The sequence below is a fragment of the Misgurnus anguillicaudatus genome, chromosome 5 (assembly GCF_027580225.2).
Source record: "Misgurnus anguillicaudatus chromosome 5, ASM2758022v2, whole genome shotgun sequence".
In the NCBI taxonomy this organism is placed as follows: Eukaryota; Metazoa; Chordata; class Actinopteri; order Cypriniformes; family Cobitidae; genus Misgurnus; species Misgurnus anguillicaudatus.
In genome coordinates, this window is record NC_073341.2 from 10,597,143 (window position 1) to 10,620,947 (window position 23,805).

At 37.3% G+C, this 23,805-nt stretch overlaps 1 protein-coding gene across 3 annotated transcripts in view; it reads right to left on the minus strand.

Annotated features, from left to right (window-relative positions):
* frmd3 (FERM domain containing 3) overlaps positions 1-23,805 on the minus strand; it is a 51,980-nt gene that overhangs the window by 22,077 nt on the left and 6,098 nt on the right. Inside the window, exons 1-9 of one of the 3 annotated variants that reach the window (XM_073867513.1) lie at positions 23,638-23,739; positions 18,275-18,379; positions 15,821-15,863; positions 12,716-12,794; positions 9,472-9,569; positions 7,242-7,365; positions 7,074-7,161; positions 5,497-5,585; positions 3,100-3,163 (exon numbers count right to left, since the gene is read on the minus strand). In XM_073867513.1, coding sequence (XP_073723614.1) covers positions 3,100-3,163; positions 5,497-5,585; positions 7,074-7,161; positions 7,242-7,365; positions 9,472-9,569; positions 12,716-12,794; positions 15,821-15,863; positions 18,275-18,379; positions 23,638-23,655 — 708 coding nt within the window. In that variant the 5' untranslated portion in view covers positions 23,656-23,739. Of the gene's footprint in view, positions 1-3,099; positions 3,164-5,496; positions 5,586-7,073; positions 7,162-7,241; positions 7,366-9,471; positions 9,570-11,663; positions 11,703-12,715; positions 12,795-15,820; positions 15,864-18,274; positions 18,380-23,637; positions 23,740-23,805 lie in introns of those variants that run through there. The other 2 variants (XM_055168047.2, XM_055168049.2) reach the window with 2 other exon arrangements.

Sequence of the window (23,805 nt, forward strand, 5' to 3'; positions counted from 1 at the left end):
ATGAGAACATGATTATCCTGTGATGAATTTAGAATGAGTAGCCTACAGGTTGTCTGGAAAAAAATCATTTATTTAAAATATTTAAATAAAATATAAAGTTTCGTGCTTCACTGAGGGAACAAAATGCAGCTTATTTGTAAGCTCTTGGTGAATTAAATGATAAATAAAAGAGACGTAAGTTGATTTTGTAAGAACATAGTCCTCATCTGGTATTTGTTTTAGAAGTGTTCACTGTCAGAATTTTTTTTTTTAATGGTCCCAAGTGTCAGTTCCCTTCAAAAAAGAGGTTCTCATATGTACCTTCTTTTTCGAGGGCTAACGATGCGAAGCTCGTCAAAACTTGTATTTAGCCCATCATGTGTGTGGCTCATCATGTCAAAATATGTGTTTGACGCATCATGTTAACCTATGTGCATCATGCATCATGTCAAAATCAAGCCTGCTGCAGACACTTCGAAGGGGTTTATGATAAAAGAGATGCTCACGTTTGCCAGATACTCGCTTAAGAGTCTCTTATCATAAACCCTTTCGATGCGTGTGCAACAGGCATGTATTTTGTCATGACGTATGATGCACATGAATTCACATAACCCTCCAAACACATATATTTTTTTAATTCACGCCTCTCTGAAAATAAGTCACCGGCCGCCACTGGTACAGATATGAATACATTTGATACCAATATGCATCTTTGAGGTACTAATATAAACTATTTGAGCTCTATCATACACCCGGCGCAATGCAGCGCAATGCTCGACGCAAGTGTCTTTTGCTAGTTTCAACCCTGCTCAATTATCATTTTCACATTTAGCGCCATGTTAATTAAATAGCAAATGCATTTGCGCCCACTTTTGTGCCCATGGGCGTTCTGGTCTGAAAACGAGGTGTGTTCAGGTGCATTGTTGGTGCGTTGCTATTTTGAGGCAACTAAAATAGACTACGCCATTGACCAACTAAAACCTGGTCTAAAGTCTAAAGTCAATGCCACAATATGTTTTTTGTTATTTAAAGAGCGTGTTAGTAATATGCGCCTATAAACGGGACGACAACGCAGGTTAGCTTATCACATACATGGATGCGCAGCAGCACAAAAACGCCTTTAAATATGAAAGATTAAAGGATTGAATGTAAACGATTATTATTGAGTCTCTTGGACATAAATGAGGACCGATTATGAGACGTTAGAAGGCGTAAAGAGCTGCTTCACATGTAGCTTGGAAAGTAAATAAATGCTTTGCTTTAAACAAATGCATCTGTTTTTAAACGTTTTTTTTTTTTTAAATGCTACCTCACGGATTTATTGTATATGATACTCTGTGCCTGTGGATATGGTGAGATGAGAAACATTTGAAGTAATGCTTTGTAAAAATCCCATGGCGCTGTTCTAGTGCTGAAACGCTTCGGCTCTCCGCACGTTTGTAAATTCTTTATCTCTTGTTTGTATTTTTAGAGTACAAACCTTTTCTTGCATATTTGCAAATTCTTTTATGAGATTACAATGATTATGTAGGATATCAATACATTTACAGCAATTAAAAGCCTGCTATTGCTTCTCTGACTGAAAGAAAACGTCTATTTAAGTTTTTAAAATTAAAATTTAAATAAAAATGAAAATGAAAACAACAATTTTTTTTACATTATTCTTAAACTGGGGGTCTTCTTCCTCTGCTTAGTTTTTCAGTTTACAAATTCCGTCATCTAAATAGGATATCGGCATTGCGCCAGCGCAACTGGCTTTTAAAGGGACACAAGGCAGCATTTTTATGTTAATAAATCATCTTCGTAAGTCGGTATATGGTTAAATGACTCATTACCGGACGAATAAAATCTCTCTCGCCCGCCCCTACCGTCTGTAGGAAGAATACCCCACTTGCAAGTTCGCTGTATCCGACCCGGTGTCCTTCAGTCTCGCAAAGTCTCAGATATCGCGAGAAGCAGTATCACTTTACAGTTGCAAATGGCAGAGCCGGAGAAGAAGCATCGAAAACCCTTGACGGAAGGGAAACCTAACTGGATTGGAAATAAGCTGATAAACTTGGTTCCGGGGGGGGGGCAACAGTTGGTTTTTACGACAATGTGTTTGAAAGCATTTACTTTCAGACAATAGGGGGAGCTCGTAGAGAAATATTACGCAGACTTGCCTGGTTTCCCTTTAAAGGGGATGAGAGATAAGACTTTCATTGGTTTATTGCACGTTACGCCCGATTGTTGTTAACGTGCAATAACGATTGTTAAAATAGGGCCCTTTAAGTGAAAATTTACTTTTTGAAAGAGTACTGTCTCATTAATAGCTAGGCACCATTTTTTTCTGACAGTGTATATAGGCTTAATAATAACATTATGTTCTGAAAGTAAATTCATATAACCAAATTTAATAATTGCAATTAAAATATCAAAAGAAAAAATTATTATGATTATGTGCCGCCCTACATTGTTGCTCATGAAATTTTTATGAATAATAGTCTAAGCCGGGCACAAGAACTATGATCAAATATATGAGTAAAGAGCTGCACTGCAAGGCTTTTAAATAATATTTGATAAGTTAATTTATGCTCATGGGTATGTGTTTACTCACCAGCAATGAAAACATGCACACATAGAAAAGAAGGCAGAAGCGCAAATTTAAGCGCAAGACATAAGGACAAACACAAGAAGCTGTATAAATCTATACAGACAATCTGAGATCTTAGTGGATGTGGTGGGATGGAAAAAGCATTTAATGGTTTTAAGATGTATAAAACTATAAATTCATCTTTAGCATGTATTTAATGGAATGAAGCATGTTTGTGAATACAGAAGACACAACTGAACTTCAGGGAAATATGGTAAGACTTTACCAAGATGAGCCCCAACACCAATCAGACAAAAAAATATGCCTAAAAAATTACAGTCATGTGTGTTGAAGCAGAGTTGGAACTCAAGTATACAGGAGGGATGATCTTCAGGAACAGAGTTGGTGACCATGTTCAAATGCTCGCATGTTTACAATATAAACATCTACTGAACCACTTTAGGCAGTGTTACATTAGCATTAAACAGCAGGTAAATGAGCCATATGAAACCTTTAATTCAGATTAACAACTCAAACAAGTATCTTACCTCTCTTTGTACTCCAATCACATAAAACGTTTTCCCTTCAAACTTAAATTTGCTGACATCTGCCCTGCAAGAATGACATATTGCACAACATTTCATTTTAACGCAGGTTTGACTTTGTCTTAATAAAAAAGATGGTTGCACATTGCATTTATTCAATCATAACTATTGCAAATAAGAACTAAGGTTTAGGAACGTACAGTGTAAAGCATCAGATTTTTATACCGTTATTTCTTAACCCCTAAGTACATCATCTGTTTTCCTGGGGGTTTAGAAAATAACACAGGATCAACTGTATCAAGTGTGAAAATGTGCAGTGTGTTCATTTTAGCATCATCTAGTGGTGAGGTTGCAAAGTGCAACCAACGTTTCAGTCGACCGTTCACCGAAACGCATACAGAAGCTACGGTAGTCGCCACACTTCAAAAATGTCATCGTTGGAGACAACATGGTAATAAAGTTTGTCCGTTAAGGGCTTCTGTGGGCGGCACAAAATGTTGACTTCAATGTAAGGGGACCCTCGGTGTATGTATATAAAAAAGGTCCCCATTCAAAGGTAATAAAAACATAACGGTTCATCATGAAAGCTCTTTATACACCACTGATAATATAGGTAAGGAAAAATTGACGAGGGGCCGTTGAATTATAAGAAAATAATGCACATCCTCGCGTTGTGCCGTTGTGAGTCAATTATTTCACTTATACCACGGTTACCAAAAATATTGCTCTGGGGGCGTATTACAGAAACTTTCTATCTTAGGTCTTAACTTAAGATATGATTTGTTAAATTAAGATTTTTCACAAATTCATATTACAGAAGCGAATCTTAAGTTGATTTAGGATTCTCATCTTATCTCACCAAATCTTATCTCATCTCTAGTTAGGAAATCCCAAATCGCTTAATCATGTTCGGCTATCAACTGTCATGCCTGTTACCAAGCAACCAGCAATGTGTGAGCTGCTGCTACAGTAAACAAAAGAATTGTCCTTTTAATTTCAATGGGGCAGAAAAATACATTTTATTAAATTCAATGTAATCATAGTCTGTTTTTTGTATTAGTGTTTTAGCACATCATCTGTGAGTTACCATTAAATTTAAACATTTAGCAAATGTGACTTACAAAAATGAGAAAACTATTCTTCTTAAGTGCTAGGATACTGTACATTTCAACATTTGATGGAGACATGAGAAGAAATGGATGCTGAGTCAAGTGTGTACTGTATTCACTATAATCCCATCAAGTGTTCCTGGATAAGATAACTTAACTGTTTTTTAATAATGAGGGATGACAGAAATTGAAAGATCGCTCCACTTATGTGAATGTATGAAGGTAAAAAAACATTCAAAGAGTAATCCAAAAACAAACATTGGTGTTTTTCATCCTGCACTTTGTTAAAAAATTTAATGTCATTCTCCCGCAGCTCTATCATAATGTGATTGTTTCAGCTGGCTATCATTAAAGTTTTAAGTTAGGACACCTGTGAGGTTACCCTAAAGTTAAGACCGTTTTTAGGATGTTTTGTCAAGTTAGGATGCTTCTGTAATACCACTTTCCTATCTGCAGTTAAGATAAGATAATGCATTTAGGAACATCATTCTGTAATAGCTTTTGTCTTAAATAAGGTCCTAACTGAAATTACCATGGTTACCAAACAGTTAAGATAAGATTTTAAAGTTAGGATTTTTCTGTAATATGCCCCCTGGTGCCTATTTTTAAGACATTTTATAAAACGGTTAGTTCCAATCCTTGATTCTGATTGGTCAATAGGTGTGCTTTATTCACAATAAAACACTGCTATGACCGCTTCACCCAACGGTTCTATTTAATATCACTGCGCCCTTAGCAACACCCTTAGCAACACATAAACATATAATGAGACAAAGTCTGAGAACAGTTTGTTGTTTTTATTTGAACTTTCATGTTATTGTTCGCAGTCAGGGACTATTTTTTCTAGCGGAAGGAATGCTTTTATTGATTTAACTTCATGAAAGTTGCACTAATATTTTTTTTACTTTAATATTGTTTGGTAACCGTTTTATAAAAGCAATAAGGTACTCGAGGCAAGTGCTGTATCGTGAATAAGTAACGGCTGAAGGGGTTGCAGGCACTCCGCTTCGCGTCATGCCTAACAACGCCCTTCAGCCGTTACTTATTCTCGATACAGCACAGCCTCTCGTTCAATGTGACAAGTATTTATCGGTCCTGAACTGTGTGTACAAATTCCTGTGTGATTTTAGATTTACTCACAGTTATTTCATCTGAATGGTTCTTGAAATGAGTAAGTTATGATGGACAAGTAATTATGCCAGAAATCAAAAAATGTGACATTAAGTAGATACTTAAGTTGATGTATAATAAGGTAAAACTGTAAAGATACTTAGAGGATTTTCAAAGTTACCATTTTAGAAGGTGGATCCGTTTATTTCCTTGGAAAACCACAAACCCTCTTGCAGTGAATCCTAGAAATGCTGTGGATCCTGTAAAATCCTAAAAGGAAAAAGTTTTTGCTAGATCAAAACATCAGTCAACTAAACAACACATTTAAAAATCCCAAAAAGGTATTAACTTAAAGGGAACAAGTCTTTTTTAAGATGAACGGTGAACGGTTTTTTAAGATGTCAAATAAATCTTTGGTGTCCCCAGAGTACGTATGTGAAGATTTAGCTCAAAATATCATAAAGATAATTTATTATAGCATGTTAAAATTGACACTTTGTATGTGTGAGCAACAATGTGACAGTTTTTGGGTGTGTCCTTTAAAATGCAAATGAGCTGATCTCTGCACTAAATGGCAGTGGCAATTTCAATGACGACTTATTTCAGAGAATGGTTTACCAAAATTAAGTTATTGGGTTGATCATTATCACATTTTCTAGGTTGATAGAAGCACTGAGGACCAAATTATAGCACTTAAAGGATTAGTCCATTTTCTTAAAAGAAAAATCCAGATTATTTACTCACCACCATGTCATCAAAAATGTTGATGTCTTTCTTTGTTCAGTTGAGAAGAAATTATGTTTTTTGAGGAAAACATTGCAGGATTTTTCTCATTTTAATGGACTTTAATAGACACCAACAATTAACATTTAACTCAACACTTAACAGTTTTTTCAACGGAGTTTCAAAGGACTATAAACGATCCCAAATGAGGCATAAGGGTCTTATCTAGCGAAACGATTGTCATTTTTGACAAGAAAAATAACAAATATACACTTTTAAAGCACAACTTTTTGTCTAGGTCCGGTCCACCGCGACCTAACGTAAATGCGTAGTGACGTAGGGAGGTCACGTGTTACATATATAAAACGCACATTTGCGGACCATTTAAAACAGTAAACTGACACAAAGACATTAATTAGTATCAGTTGACATACAACAACGTCGGAACAGTCCCCTTCCAACACACTTGTAAGCACTGTGGTGGAGTTTCGCGTTCGTCCTCTGTGACCTCTTGACGTCATGACGTATTGCGTGGTGTCAGCTGGCGCATCACGACTGGATCTAGACGAGAAGTTGTGCTTTAAAAGTGTATATTTGTTATTGTCAAAAATGACAATCGTTTTGCTAGATAAGACCCTTGTGCCTCGTTTGGGATCGTTTGTAGTCCTTTGAAACTCAGTTGAAAAAAACTGTTAAGTGTTGAGTTAAATGTTAATTGTTGGGCTCTATTAAAGTCCATTAAAATGAGAAAAATCCTGCCATGTTTTCCTCAAAAAACATAATTTCTTCTCGACTGAACAAAGAAAGACATCAACATTTTGGATGGCATGGTGGTGAGAGAATTGTCTGGATTTTTCTTTTAGGAAAATGGACTAATCCTTTAAACATGGAAAAAGTCAGATTTTGTCCCCATTAATATCAGTGATAAGATTTCAGTGCAAATCATTTAAGATTAAATGAATATGCATGACAATTATATCTATATTTAGTCTAAAAGAAGGTATGTCAGTCCAGATAATAAAATGTGGTCAGTACCTTGCAGGGATGTGGATCAACACCATATGTATCCAATGTATGAGCCCGCTGAAGGAGGTTCAGCTCTGCTAGTGCAGTGCATTGTCCCCTACAACACAATATTATAACACAATTAAATTTAGCTGTGAAATGAGTGCCCAGCTTGAATTTTGCAGTGATTTCCCTGACCTTAGCTCATTCTGGTGGATATCAATGATCTTGCGATCAAGTCTGGGAGATTGTTTAGGGAATAGCTTGAAGTCACTGATGTAGTCTGCCGGATGTTCCTCCGGATCATAATCCCCGAGTTCAGCTAAAACAAGACAGACACACTTGAAATTCAAATAGTGGAGCAGAGGCGTTGCTAGGGTCGGATGGGATCAGGTGCTTAGCCCTCTAAGATCAATCATGACCCCATAAACACAGCAAATATTTTAGTGTAAAAAACATTTTACAGTGCTTTAGTTGTCCGTATTTTTCTTTGGTTTGTCTGTCCTCATAGTGGTTGCCGTGTTGATTTTTTTTGGTAGTTGTAGTGCATGTTGAATGTGAAATGAACTGCTTTGCCAAGCTGAAAGTTTGTTAGGAGAACTGTGTGAAGAGTTTTGCAAAAGTGACCTAAGTATTGAGAAATGTGTCCTAGGGTCTGTAAAAAACTGTAAGCTCCCAAAGTACCCTCCTTGCAACAGTCGCAATAAAATAAAAAAATAAAAACCAGTAATTTTTCAAAGGTTTTTTTTTACGAATGACTTATCTGTGAGCTTAATTTTTTTTAAATTCATGCTTTCTCATAATTTTTAAATAAAAAATCTACTCTCCTCAAAACGATCTCTCTTTACTTCCGGTGATATGGTATGGCAGGGGTTCTGGAAAAGATTGCGGCAATTAGCACATAGCAACATGACCCAACTTCAAACGATCCAATCAGTTCTTGATAAACAAAATTCAAGTCCAGTCCTAAGTTTTTTCATTTCAAAAGCCGTTTCACTCGAATATACATCACCACGAGGAAAATAAGACAATCACTCCTTCCGTTTCATGGCGACTTTAAAGACACCTGTAAAATAGTTACTTCAGGGCACAACCTTCACAAGTTTCTGTTTATTTTGAAGGAAGGGAAATTACTATTTCAAGTAGACTGAAAATAAATGAAAAAAAACTAAGCATAAATAAATAATAAAATCGACTTCCCTCTCTCTCACATTTTCTTTCCAAGAGAGGCGGATATTGAGCTGTCAGCGCAGACACAAGTCACAACATCAATGAACACCCGAACGCACCCACACTGATGAGAACTTTATGGATAAAGTCGTGTGCCAACCCCTTAAAACTGTGACAACTAAATATCCTCAGCTGCATGACATGCGGTAAAATGACTTCTCATCTTATCTGTAAGTATTTTAAAACTGATTGAATTTAAAACAAAGTACCAAAGTTACAACGCACCGTCCAACACTAAACCCCGATCTGCGAGCAGATTTCTCAACCATTCATTTTATGGCATGAAGGGAATCGCTCCTTTTGCCCTTTAACTCTTTCCCCGAGTTATCTTGTCAATTAAAAAAAAACATTCGCATGAAAAAAAGTGGTTCTGATGAATTTTTATGTTAATCTGCAATACCGCGATTATGGGCACATTAACCCAATTTATTATTTACTAATTTTAAACTCTGTGAATGTTCTGATAATCGTTCTGAATCTGATCTCTAAAAAAATTCCTTCACAAAAATGTAATTATTTCAGCTTTTTGCTAAAAAAATATTTTTAAAGAAAAATACCCATGTTTAAGAGTTTATAAGCAGAAAAAAAATATAGATAGGATGAAACGTTTATTGTTTGTTTGAAAGCAGAGAGTCTGTTCTTTTATTTGATATATTTGGCATTTTGTGAAATGCTGGCGGGCAACTTTTCAAAAAATGGCTGGCGGGGAATGAGTTAATAGTACATACTGTATCCTCTCTCAGTAATAAAGGTACAAAAGTTGTCACTGGGACGGTACCTTTAAAAAATGTCCTAATATGTACCATTTTGGTCCAGATTTGCCCCTTTAAGGTACCAATATGCACCTTAGGTACAAACATGTACTTTTTGAAAAGGTACCGCCACAGTGACAACTTTTGGCAACTGAGGGTGTACATTTACAAAAGTTATTAATAAAATAATGAAAGTTATGAAAAGCAATTTCAAAAGTACAAAACACGACCAAAAAGCAGACCATTGGGGGTGGGGGCCACATGATAGAAGATGCTTATGAGGGGCTTCAGTTGCAAAAGATTGAGAACCACTGATTTAATCATTTAAAAAGCTTCATTCCTCAGTAACAATGTGTTACTAATACTGTAAATCAGATTAATACACAAACATTTTGGTATTTTACAAAATGTAGAAAAAGTGTGATTGTTTGTAAAGTTTATCTCACCCTGTAGTATACAAGCTCCAAGATACGAAGCATCAGTAAATGGACATAGCAGCCTGCCGTGGTACAAATCTCTCTTCAACTGTAGATACAGCAGATATCTGAACAGACAGACAGAAACAACAATGGAGACATTAAGATTTTACAATTATATTCCTTACTTGACAAACAAAACATTAATTGTGCTTTTTTAAACCAATATCTAACCTTATCATGAGCAAAGAATACTGCTCCTATACAGCTGTAGGGCACGTGCCCCCTCGGTTTTTTAACCATGAATTTGCATGCAACCTCAAAATCAAAGAAGCGTCCATTAATCTGTTACTTGTCGTGACAACAGTGTACATGATATCCATTTCGCAGAGAGTTGCGATAACTGCAGTTTTTACGTGTCTATTATTTGTGTGTTGCATGCTTAGGGGCTAATCACACCAAAAGCGCTTTAGGGGTCGATCACACCAAAAGCGTTTATGGCAGTTGCAGGCGCCATTTTTGAATGATATTCTATAGGCAGGGAGCGTTTGCGCCCTGTTTATGCGCGCCGAGCGCCTTGCGGTTTTTGCCACCAGCCGCAGCAGGCTCTTTTGAAGGAGCGCTGAGAGCTGAGAAGCGCCCGACGTCATTCGTGTCTTTCCATTGTCCAATCGAATTAGGGGAGAGGCGGGCCTTAAGTTGTGGTAAGGGAAGTTAACAGTTGCTTTGAAGAACCGGACTCCACTCGCTCACTCTCTCCTGCGTGTTTGTGCATCTCTCACCCTCAAACAAGGTTTTAAAGTTTCTGCTAATATGACAGTTAACAGCAAAAGAGCGCATGCTTCAGTATTTGATTGACAAGACAGCTGACTCTGTGGTTGCTTAGCAATATAAAAAGCCGCGTGGCACTGCTCATTTTCAAAAGCGTTTCAAAGCGTTCAAAGCGCTTTTGGTGTGATAAGCCCCCCACTCGCCTGGAAACGCCAGGCGCGACGCACTGCCCCTTTTAAAAAAAAGAGCAGTGCGTCGCGGCGTTTTATAACTTCCCTCACCACAACGTAAGGCCCGCCTCTCCCCTCACTCGATTGGACAATGGAAAGACGCGAATGACGTCGGGCGTTTCTCCGCTCTCAGCGCTCCTTCAAAAGCACGTGCTGCGGCTGGCGGCAAAAACCGCAAGGCGCTCGGCGCGCATAAACAGCGCGCAAACCAAGCGTGCCACACAAGCCCTGAAAAGTAAAGCCAAAACGTCTCGATCGCCCCCCAGTGACTGGTCCCAGTATAGGTGATAAAGCCCCCCTCCCCATGTTATTCAATGGGACTTGAGACCAACTAAAAAAATGTATTACACTTCAATTATCTTTTTTCCGAAGCTGGTTTCTGTTATTTGCTGTAGTTTTTATCACGCTGATGTAAAGTCAAATGTTTGTTTTTAAAATAGGTTTTGGTTTAATTAGTTATTTAATGATATAAAAACGGTGGCGTCACGTCATGATTGACAGCTGTGATATCATGTGATATGCGCATTCTACGAGAGCGAGGGCGGGGTTTTGACTGCTCGGCTTCCCTTCCTGCTCACTACTGCGCATGACTGGTCCCGAAATCGCTATTGCGCAGACTCAAGACCCAAGATGTCAGCGCCATATCGGGACACTGGCGGCTTCACTTTTCCCCAATGGAAGAGAGCGAACAGGCGTCGTCCGTCTTTTTTTACAGTCTATGGCGCAAACGCACCCTGTCCATAGAATATCATTCAAAAAAGGCACCTGCAACTGCCATAAATGCTTTTGGTGTGATCGACCCCTTAGATTGTCCAAATTAGACAAATCAGAAGTGGCAGGAGTAAAGACGAGCTAAGAAAACTACAGCGACGAACTGGTGCCTAAAAAGAACGATACGTCTAAAATAGTTTTTTAGTCTGAATTAGATTTAAATACATCAGAAGAATATGTATTTCCTGTTAACTTCAGTATGATAATTACATATCTAAAAGATAAAATAGCTCATAAAATTGAATTATATACCGCAAGAAGTAATTACCACAGCGGCCAACAGTGGAATCGAATATCGCAAATGTTTCTCAATATTGTGCAGCCCAAAGTTCATTGGTTTGAATCCACATGTGGATAAAAATGTCTACATTGCAATGCACTGTAAGTCGCTTTGGATAAAAGTGTCTGCCCAATGCATAAATGTAAAATAAACATAGTATTATTTATTACATCATGACTCATATAATATCAAATAGTCAGATCCACCCGTCCCAGGGATTTCTAGCCTGCGTTCTCCTTTATTCTCCTCTCATAGGCCACTGCAGTCAAATCCATTCCTATTAAACATTAAAGAGTGAGTGGTACAGAAAGCCACGTAGTTGTTTTTGTGTCACGCTGAGCTTTAACAGAAAAAACCTTTCTTGTGGAGCATAAAATAGCATTAAAAATCAGCTTAATGCATCGCTCGTCCATTCAAAACATCCTTCATGTTTCACGGGATGTAACCTATTTATTTAAACCTCAACTCAAACAACCTGGACCACCCAATATATACACAAACACCCCTGAAGCTCCCTTTCACATTAAGAAAGTGTGGAGGACACACAGTTATATTTAGATATTTATCTGCACAGTTAAATTTGTACACATGCAGGGTTACTGTGAGTGTCGTGTGGTTCTGCGTGTGTGTTTGTGTCTCAATGCAGATTTCTGTGCTACTGTGCATGTCTTTGAAAGGCTGCATGGCTGAGGTCTTGCTCTCTCATTACATCAGTGAAATATGTGACACAGATGCAATAAGAGTCTATTCAGATAGTTTTGTTTCTGTTTGAGAATGAAATCCTTCATATTCATTTAAGACAAAAAGGATGCCCAAAGGATGCTGGTTTCTACAAACGTACAATGACTGTAAAAACCTCAAGTAGTGTGACGATTAAAAAGCAATGTTTTCTTTTCTATATGGATATCGTACTATTTTCAAAAATGTTATGTGAAAAATATGCACAAACATATTTTAAGATATTAACCTTCTTCTTTAGCCTAAACATAATATTCTATTTATTAGTTTTTTTAATGAAATATATGAATAATATAGTCACAGATCGCCTTAGATGCAAATTAAATATGCTCTTTTCAAACAAAACTGGAGCAATCTGCCCAGAAGCAATTTTTTAAATGCAAATCGCTTCTCCATCTCAAACATCTAAGCAATACAGAGCTGTTTATACTTTGGTTTTGCGTTCTACTAATGTAATTTTAACCTTAGATCAAAAGCATGTTACCTTGTCAACTCTTCCTTGATCTTGATTGGCTCCTGAGGGTAAAACTTCACCCTGAAGCACATAGTGTATGGGTGCTGACCTGAAAACAGCACACACCAGTAACCAGATGATTAAGAGAGAGAGCGAGAGAGAGCTTGAAGCAGATAAATATGAGACAGATTATGCAGAGAACTGTAAGCAAGAGTATGAGTGAGACTGAAACGATTATATTAATCCATGAGATGAGGGCAATCCCTCTGGTGAAGAACGAGATGAGACGTCAAAGATAATCATAATGAGTCTGAGGACTTTATTGACATCAAAGATGTCAATTTACAGAGTGTCTACTTAGAAAAGTCATTTGCAACAACACCTCTTCTCAACAAGCCACAAATCGAGGTATCATTCATGTCCGTACAAATGCACACACTAGCAAGCATCAATAATAAAGGCAATCGTCAAAAACATTAATTTAGCATTTTGATCAACAAGTGGCACAGTTGGCAGCTCATCCGCTCCTCTAACAAACTGTGTCTTTGATGGTTGCTTTTTATGTTGGCTATCCACTTTTACTGCATATGCAGTTTGCAAATCCACCAATAACTATCTTCCTAAATTATTTTCAGTCACTGTCGGTGTGTTAACTCTTATGGGGCATACACACCAAACGTGAAGCATCGCATTCCTCACTCTCGATTACTTTTCGATTTAACTTGCTAATTTTTCGCTTGAGTTGAATATTTTTAACTTGCACAAAGACGTGTTTGAGGCAAATAGTGCATGTTTTCACAGCAATCGCGCTGCCCAATTCGCGGCATTTGCATCGCCCCACACAGAGTTGCATATATTCGCATCTTTGCATTCACTTTGTGATTAATTTACTCATGCAAAATGTTGTATTTGCGTTTGGTGTGTATGCCCCATTATGTTTCCTACACACCAAACATTAAGCATCGCATTCCTCACTCTAGATTACTTGCTGGATTTAACTTTGTGTCATGCTAATTTTTCACTTGAGTTGAATATTTTGAACTTGCACAAAGACACGTTTAAGGGGAATAGTCATTGTTTTTTCGCAGCAATTGCACCGCCCAATTCGCATCATTTGCATCGCCCTGCACACAGGTGCGTCTATTCGCATCTTTGCATTGATTTTGTATGTAATCTACACGCTCAAAACGTTGTAGTTGTATTTGCATTTGGTGTGTACACAAAATGCTCTAGATTACTTGTGGGATTTACCTTCGTGTCATGCAATTTCTTCGCTTGAGTTAAATATTTTCAACGTACACGAAAAACGGGTTTGAGGCGAATAGTGCGTGTTTTTGCGGCAATCGTGAGGCCCAATTTGCGGCATTTGCATCGCCCCGCACAAAGTTGCGTCTATTCGCGTCTTTGCATTGACTTTGTGTTTAATTTACTTGCGCAAAGTGTTGAATTTGCGTTTGGTGTGTGCGCCCCATTATGTTGCGTACACACCAAACGTGAAGCATTGCATTCCTCGCTCTAAATTGCTTGCGGGATTACTCGTGTCATGCAAATTTTTTGCTTAAGTTGAATATTTTCAACTTGCACGAAGGCGTGTTTGAGGCGAATAGTGCCTGATTTTGCGGCAATCGCGTCACCCAATTCACGTCATTTGCATCATCCCGCGCGATGTTGCGTCTATTCACGTCTTTGCATTGACTTTGTATGTAATCTAATCGCGCAAATAGTTGTATTTGCTTTTGGTGTGTGCGCCCCATTATGTTGCGTACACACCAAACGTGAAGCATTGCATTCCTCGCTCTAAATTACTCGCGGGATTACTCGTGTCATGCAAATTTTTCGCTTAAGTTGAATATTTTCAACTTGCACGAAGGCGTGTTTGAGGCGAATAGTACATGATTTTGCGGCAATCGCGTCACCCAATTCAAGTCATTTGCATCATCCTGCGCGAAGTTGCGTCTATTCGCGCCTTTGCATTGACTTTGTATGTAATCTAATCGCGCAAATAGTTGTATTTGCTTTTGGTGTGTGCGCCCCATTATGTTGTGTACACACCAAACGTGAAGCATTGCATTCCTCGCTCTAAATTACTCGCGGGATTACTCGTGTCATGCTAATTTTTCGCTTAAGTTGAATATTTTCAACTTGCACGAAGGCGTGTTTGAGGCGAATAGTGCGTGATTTTGCGGCAATCACGTCACCCAATTCACGTCATTTGCATCATCACGCGCGAAGTTGTGTCTATTCGCGCCTTTGCATTGACTTTGTATGTAATCTAATCACGCAAATAGTTGTATTTGCTTTTGGTGTGTGCGCCCCATTATGTTGCGTACACACAAAACGTGAAGCATCACATTCCTCACTCTAGATAAGTCGCGAGATTTCACTTTGTGTCATGCAAATTTTTCGCTTAAGTTGAATATTTTCAACTTGCACGAAGGCGTGTTTGAGGCGAATAGTGCGTGATTTTGCGGCAATCACGTCACCCAATTTGCGTCATTTGCATTGCCCCGCACAGGGTTGCATCTATTCGCGTCTTTGCATTGACTTGTATGTAATTTACTTGCGCAAATCGTGTATTTGCATTTGGTTTGTACACCACATTATGTTGCGTACACACCAAACGTGAAGCATCGCATTCCTCGCTCTAAATTACTCGCAGGATTCACTTCGTGTCATGCAAATTGAGTTGAATATTTTCAACTTGAACGCGCCAACCAATTCAAGTCATTTGCATTGTCCTGCACGAAGTTGCGTCTATTCGCGTCTTTGCATTGACTTTGAATGTAATTTACTCGCAAAAATAGTTGTATTTGCGTTTGGTGTGTACGCCCCATTATGTTGCATACACACCAAATGTGAAGCATCACATTCCTCCCTCTAAATTACTCGCAGGATTTCACTTCGTGTAATGCTAATTTTTCGCTGGTGTTGAATATTTTCCACTTGCGCGAAGACGTGTTTGAGGCAAATAGCGAGTGTTTTTGCGCTTATTGGCGTTTCTGCATTGACTTTGTATATAATCTACTAGCGCAAATCGTTGAATTCGTGTTTGTTGTGTACGCCCCATTAGGCTGTGTATCTATATGCAGCTAAACTAATCACTTTGGTGGCAACCAAGTAAGGAAAAACACTTACATTTCATCTGTTTCACCACTAGTTTACTTGGGTCCAGCCAATGCTGTAAAATTAAGACAGGAGAGCAACAAAATTAGGAGGGGAAGGTGACTGCTGTACATTGAAGGTTGAAAATGGTGTTGACAGAACATGTTCATAGAAAGAAGCCAGAAATGATCATAAATATCCCCACCAATGAAAATTTTATTTTCTACAACATACATTAATATTACAATAAAATAATTCACTGCAGTGCAGCCATGAGGTTTTCTGCTTGATGAACATTGTCATACATAGCCTACAGTTAGGCAAAACCCCTTGGTTAGTTGTCATGGTAACTATGTTCAGAATCTGATGATGATAAACTATCTACTCTGGTGAAAGTGTAGAAACAAGCCCATGTACGCTTTCCTTTTCTTTGAGATTTCCATTTTTCCAATTTTCAATGTCATTTCAGCAGTGGCGGTCCTGGCTAGATTTACGCCCTGGGCGAACCATCCCTTGGCCGCCCCCAGAAAAAAAATTATTACCCCCAAACCCCGCCACCAACATGTATTATTTTGTTATATATAATCTTAAATACAAAAAGGTAACAAGAACAGAGAAAAACATGTAATACAGTATAAACACCAACTCATGCACACGCACACGCACACACGCACACACGCACACACGCACACACGCACACACACACACACACACACACACACACACACACACACACACACACACACACACACACACACACACACACACACACACAGTTGCTGCTGTGGAAGTATCTGACTCCTCATTTTGGCCACTGGGTGCTCTGCCTCTAAAATATTTCAGAAGTGCCCCTGAATTTACAATTAAGATACAATTATGTAAGTTAGATACACTTATTTCACACATGCATCAGTTACAATTAAAATGACACATTTTATTAGTATTTGTTAACATCCTATAAACTAAGCAAACACTACAAATTATTTAGAAAGCTATATCACTGTAGCTTACAAAATGCCATGTCAATGTATATTAGAACTTAGTTATTTAATTTGACACATATAGCGTAAAGCAATAAAAAAATTACACAGTCAGGAGGTCTGTGTGAATTTGCACTTTTTGTGTTGCACACATAAACTAGACTGTGTTGCCTATAGAGTGAATTTAGTTGCATGACATGATGCCTCAATTCTAATAGTTGCTAGTTCAGCAAAACTAAAACCAAATACAATCGTATTCTGTGGCTAATAGCAACATATTAGCAAGAGTGCGAGGCTAATATAAATAGCCTATTTCCTACTGTCACTCACTCACGTCGTCACTCATTGAAATCGGCATACCTTTATCTTTTGCCCGTTTCTCCTCATCTTCTTTTCTTCTTTTTCTAAACCGGGCAACTGAGATGGCTACTTTGGTCTTTTAATTTGATCCATGATGATGAAGATGAAGACTCGACATCATTAACTTTGCATTACATTTTGACAACAACAACGTCCGTTTTGCCCGTCAATCAACCGGAGTCACGTGACGGAGTCACGTAGATGACTCTACAGAATTTTTTTACATAACCCAATTAATTACATGTTCGTAGGTGTATATGGGTCTATGTTAATTTTAGGAATGAAAAATACAATTTATTTGGAAGCAGACGCAGCAGTTTGTGTTGTGTGGCCTGGGAATCCCTGGGATCAGTCAATCCCTCGCTCGCCCCCCTTAAGGCGAGCGAGGGACTTGCATTCGCAAGTTGATTCCCCGCCCCTCTCACCCGAGCCTCTTCTGACACGCACACAACCTGTGTTTCTCAGCACTAACTTGACATGGAAATGAGCGGTTTTTTTATATTTTTTTTTAGGCCGCTCGTGCGCCCTCACATAGATTGCGCCCTGGGCGTTCGCCCACATTGCCCATAGCAAAAACCGGCCCTGCATTTCAGAGTCCACATAAAAATGGTAAACCTGATGATCCTAGATGTGAAGAACTTAAGAACTCTTCAAAAATATTTATTTCAATAAATTGATACTGTTTCCCCATGCAATGACATCAGCCAATCATCAGCCAATCATAGTGTTTACTGTCTTAAAAGAGATTTTTAAGTCCTGAAATGCAGCACCAAAATGTGCCAGAGGGTTAGAATGAGAGTGAAAATGAATAGTGTTATCTTAATATATAAATGTAACATTATAAACTGCATTATAACTTCACTAACAGTGTACTATAAATAAAAACAAATGCAATGCATGACCCTGTCTAATGGAAACATCCGTTAGCTAATGCATTAAAGCATGTTTAACAAATAAAAGCTTATTCTAAAATATTACTGTCTTTAGCAACTCAAATGTAACAAATATGAGCAACTAGCTATAAGAAGAAAGCCTTGCTAGTATTTTTACTACATCACAAGTTATATAAACTTTCTGGTCGCTATTTATTCATTGAATTTTGACGCCCAGTGACATCTTATGAGTTGTTAATGTGTACTGTAGTTACCCTTTGTTTGTCTAGGTCCACATATCTGATTCCAAAGTAATCTTTCTCCAGTAGACTGTAATGATTGCACACATGATCCAAGAGAAACTGACCCTTAGTGTCTCTCTGTGAAAGGAGGAAAAGAAATGAATACTTAAATACCATATATACAAGAGCTACAGTTATGACATGTATAAAACATATCAATAAATACATTTTAAATATCATATAGTTTATATCATGACTGTAATATGTTTTTACTAAGCACTAAGAAGTCATATGGCAATGGTGACAACAGTATATATATATATATATATATATATATATATATATATATATATATATATATATATATATATATATGACTGCCAGTTCTGTTACATTCTGTCAACACTGTTACTTGCTAATAGTGTTATGTTTACTCAAAGGGCTTGCAGTTTTTTATAACCAATCAGCCTTAGAATATTTGCGGTGGAAAAAAGCCACATTTACATTAGAGGAGGGACCCAAGCGATATCTAGAGACCAAAATAACGGAGACATGAGGACAGACTCTTGGCTGTTAATAAACCAACAAGCAACTACCCAGAATCCTAGCAACCACATTCACCTCAATTCACTTTATCAGCAATGTCCTGCTAGAACAAACATCAACTCGAATTGCTTAATGGACAAGCATGAAGATTTTCTTCATAAATGTACAAATTTAGTTAGTTGTCATTAACTAAATGAACTAGAAATGTTCACAAAAGATCCATCACTTTTCTATAAATAACAGCATACCCAATATCCAGCCTGATCTCACGAGAAATCATACATATTTTACGAGTTGGTTAATTTGTATGAATTTGTACGTAGTGAATCCTACAAAACATACGATTATCATAAAAATAAAACAATAACGATAGCCCACCCCAATCGCAATGCCACAGAGGCAAGAGCAAATCATAGAAAAATTGTATGAATGTGGTCGTACGAATGAATACGAATTAGCCACTATGTAAATAAGTACGAATCGCCATGAGATAACGCAACAAGCATACCCATAATCCAGTCCGATCTTATGAGAATCCGTACATATTTTATAAGGTGGCTGTATTAATTCATACGAAGTGAATCCTACAAAACATACGATAACGCAACCCCACTCCTTACCTCAATGTCACAGGAGCAAAAGCTAATCATACAAAAATCGTATGAATGTGGTCGTAAAAATGAATACGAATTAGCCAATAAGTAAATAAGTACGAATCGGCATGAGATAACGTTGCAAGCATACCCATAATCCAGTCTGATCTTATGAGAATCCATACGTATTTTGCAAGCTGGATAATTTGTATTAATTCATATGAAGTAAATCCTACAAAACTAACGATTATCATAAAAATAAACCGATAATGAAACCCCACCCCTAACCTCAACATCACAGGAACAAAAGCAAATCATACAAAAATTGTATGAATGTGGTCGTACAAATGAATACGAATTAGCCACTACGTAAATAAGTACAAATCGGCATGAGATAACGTTACAATACCCATAATCCAGTCTGATCTCATAAGAATTTGTATGTTTTTTACAAGCTGGTTAATTTGTATGAATTCGTACGAAGTGAATCCTACAAAAACATACGATTATCATAAAAATAAAACAATAACGATACCCCACCCCAATCGCAATGTCACAGAGGCAAAAGCAAATCATACAAAAATCGTATGAATGTGGTCGTACAAACGAATACGAATTAGCCACTACGTAAATAAGTATGAATCGCCATGAGATAACGTTACAAGCATACCCATAATCCAGTCTGATCTCATGAGAATCCATACGTATTTTGCGAGTTGGATAATTTGTATTAATTTGTACGAAGTGAATATTACAAAAACATACAATTATCATAAAAATAAAACAATAATGCAAGCCCACCCCTAACCTTAACATCATAGGGGCAAAAGCAAATCGTACAAAAATCATACGAATGTGGTCGTACGAATTAATACAAATTAGCCGCCACATAAAATAAGTACAAATTGTAACAAGATAATGCTACAAAATAATAAAAATTTGATATTGTTACCCTTTATAACCATTCAAATTGAATTAATTAATTTATATTAGCATGAATATTATTTTCAAAATGTAACCATTCTGTATTGAAGACGTGGCACGTCTGGAGTATTGGGAAGAGAATGATGAGAATCTTTGTATTTGTATAGCCACACTACAACAGGCACAACGAAGGAAAACATAAGAGTCTGTGTAATCTATAAACGCATGAAAACAAGAAAGAAGAGGATGTGAACATGACAGTGTGTGCAGTGCATGATGGGTTTATAGACACAGAGAGTCTCTGCTTAGCTGAGCAGCTCTTGTTCAGCTCTGTTACCCAGAAGCTTTTTGACCTTGCAGTTATTACCTTTGACGCAGGGTGCTATAAAACACATTACTGAAGTGTGAAATACAAAGATCACAAAGACCTCTATAGACACAGTGACTTTATAAAAGATAAAGCTTTAATAGTAGGCAGAAAATAAATAAAAATCTGTAAAAAAATAAGACTCTCGTTGCAGTTTTTGAGATGGTTGCTGGGTGATAGCTTTTTCCTTCATAATGCAATATCCTTATTAACTCTAGTCTTTAAAGGGATAGTTTAGCCAAAACACTTTTAACTCGCTTTCCCAAAACCATCTAATGCACACGCATTTCTTAACAATGTTTGCTTTAGCTCATATAGTCAGAAACATAACAGAGTCTACTCCGACACCGTTAGTGCACATCACACACAGTAAATTAAGCATTCAATTACTACAGTGCCCTAGATAAAATATTCAGTAATTAATACTCATGCCATCTTAGTTATGAGTGTATCTCTTTACTTAAACATCTACAGACTCTGCTCTAAACCAGAAAAAGACAATAATAAAGAAGTTCAAATGCTTTGCTTGTCTTGCATTGTGCACATTTTATGAGACTGGGAACAACAGAGAAGGAAAATAAAATCTTCCTTTGCAAAACCCACATCCATGAAATGGAAAAATCCAGAGGTGATAATGGACAAGACAAATGTTTGCATTCTGTGCTTGCCTTATTTGTGTGTTGACCATGTGTGAAAGTCAAATCCCTTGTCAATTTTCACTAACCCCTAACTCTCTCAAAATTGCTTAGCCTGCCCTTGGCCCTGATGCATAAGATGTGAATATGTTCTGGGAGTGTTAAAGAAGGTATCGTAAATGTTATGTGACCTTATGCATCACCTCATTTAGGACTTATTCAAGTCTGCAATGCGTCAAGAATTGCATACAGCATATGGAATGTCACAGCAGAAAATTTTACAAATTATGATTACTTGTATTTATTCATACATAAATATTCAAACTGTTTATGCCTACAATGGGAACAATGTGAAACCATAAAAGCTTTTCTCTCGTTGGCATCCAAGCCTTAAGGATGGGGAAATGGATCAGGCCTGAAGTGAAACTGAGCTGATATGTAAGACAATGCCTTTATTAATGCTATTATCTAATCAACCAATCACATGGCAGTTGCTTCAATGCATTTAGGGGTGTGGTCCTGGTCAAGACAATCTCCTGAACTTCAAACTGAATGGGAAAGAAAGGTGATTTAAGCAATTTTGAGTGTAGAATGGTTGTTGGTGCCAGGCGGGGTGTCTGAGTATTTTACAATCTGCTCAGTTACTGGGATTTTCACGCATTTCTAGGGTTTACAAAGAATGGTGTGAAAAGGGAAAAACATCCAGTATGCAGCAGTCCTGTGGGCGAAAATGTCTTTTGATGCTAGAGGTCAGAGGAAATTGGGCCGACTGTTTCAAGCTGATAGAAGAGCAACTTTGACTGAAATAAACACTCGTTACAACCGAGGTATGCAGCAAAGCATTTGTGAAGCCAGAACACGCACAACCTTGAGACACATGGGCTACAACACAGTTTTAGTATGGTGTTCCTAATATATAAATATATATATATATATATATATATATATATATATATATATATATATATATATATATATATATATATAATTTCATAATATGTCGATTCATAATTAAGGCTGTAAACAAGTATAAAATCTTTGAATAGGAGATCTTTATTTCATCTGCTTGTAATGGATGAAAATATTCTGCATTTTGCAAGGAAGAACACACTTTGTAGTGCATGCATAGCTGAATGGTATGTGGTCACAATTATGATGTTAATCCTCTGTTTTTTCATTTAATGTTTTGATGAAACTTTAATGACTAAACACAGAATATTTTATTAATATTAATTGATTATTGTTTCAATCTACTGATTTGGCAATATAGCAATACAGCTTTTCAAATGAATGTAGCATATATGAACTATAACCATTTGTGGCTGCTTTATGTAATCATTACAATGACAGCTTGAGTGATAACATCATTATTAACATTATTATTAGGCTGAGACCAACAGTGGCAGAGCTAGACTTTTAAAACAGGGGTGGCAAGGTATTATTTTGGGGGGGGGGGTCAATATACAAAGTGTTCAATTACACTAAAAATAAATTATTTTCCACAAAATGTATATAGATTAAATTAAAGTTGTTTATTTTCCAAAATGTACACAATTATATATGTATTAAGTATACAGCAAAAATAGAACAACTGGGATCTGTTTGGCCCTGATCTGCACCTGACTTTTGCTTCTTAAGAAAGAAGTTGGTAATATTGCCTTTTCTCTTCATTCTGCTGTTACAAACTTGGTTACTCACCTAATGAAGAAACCAACATCTGGAACAATTTGCTTGTTATCATTTAACATAAGTACACCGTTACTAATAATACAAATACTAAAGTACATTACGACAAAATCTGAGTATATTGATGTCTAGCCTATTTGACAACACAAGGAAAATTGCTTAAAGATGTCTAGACATGTTATGTTAAGGGAGGAGGGAACGAGTTTCCGTAAACTTTAATGTAATGATGTAAATGGACTTCTGTCCCTCACATTAAGCTATGGAATGGCTTCAGATGACTTTGTAAAATTATAATCCAACCCTCTCAGACCAAAGTCACCCAACTGACGTGAAAAAAGCGCGAGGCACCGAGAAGCGCGCTGTTTACATCCCTGTACTATATCAACGGTAATTTTATTAAGTTCAATATGCTGCTTTACACGTGCCATTATGAATAAGCCTACCCAATGTCTGTGATTGTTGCTGAACATTTGCTAACGACATGTTTTTTTTTTTTTATTGTTTTAGCATAACAGTAATAGTCAGTTTCAAAAGACTAGTAATGCTCATTGAAGTATTAATGCTAAGCCCTACAGTGCAACGTCTTCCTTACTTCAAGTTAAAACAGTACTTCGTTTAATTTAATACCAAAAAAGCCTTACATACCAGCAAAACGCTCTTCATCGATCCTGTGTGTTATGTTTTGGAGCACGAAGCTGCGTGTCAGCTAAACCAATAGGCTTGTTCGACTTCATGCGGCGCCGCAAGAATCGACAGCTGGATTACGTCAAGGTACCGCGAGAGCGATTCGCGAAATCGTACGGAGGAGTTTGC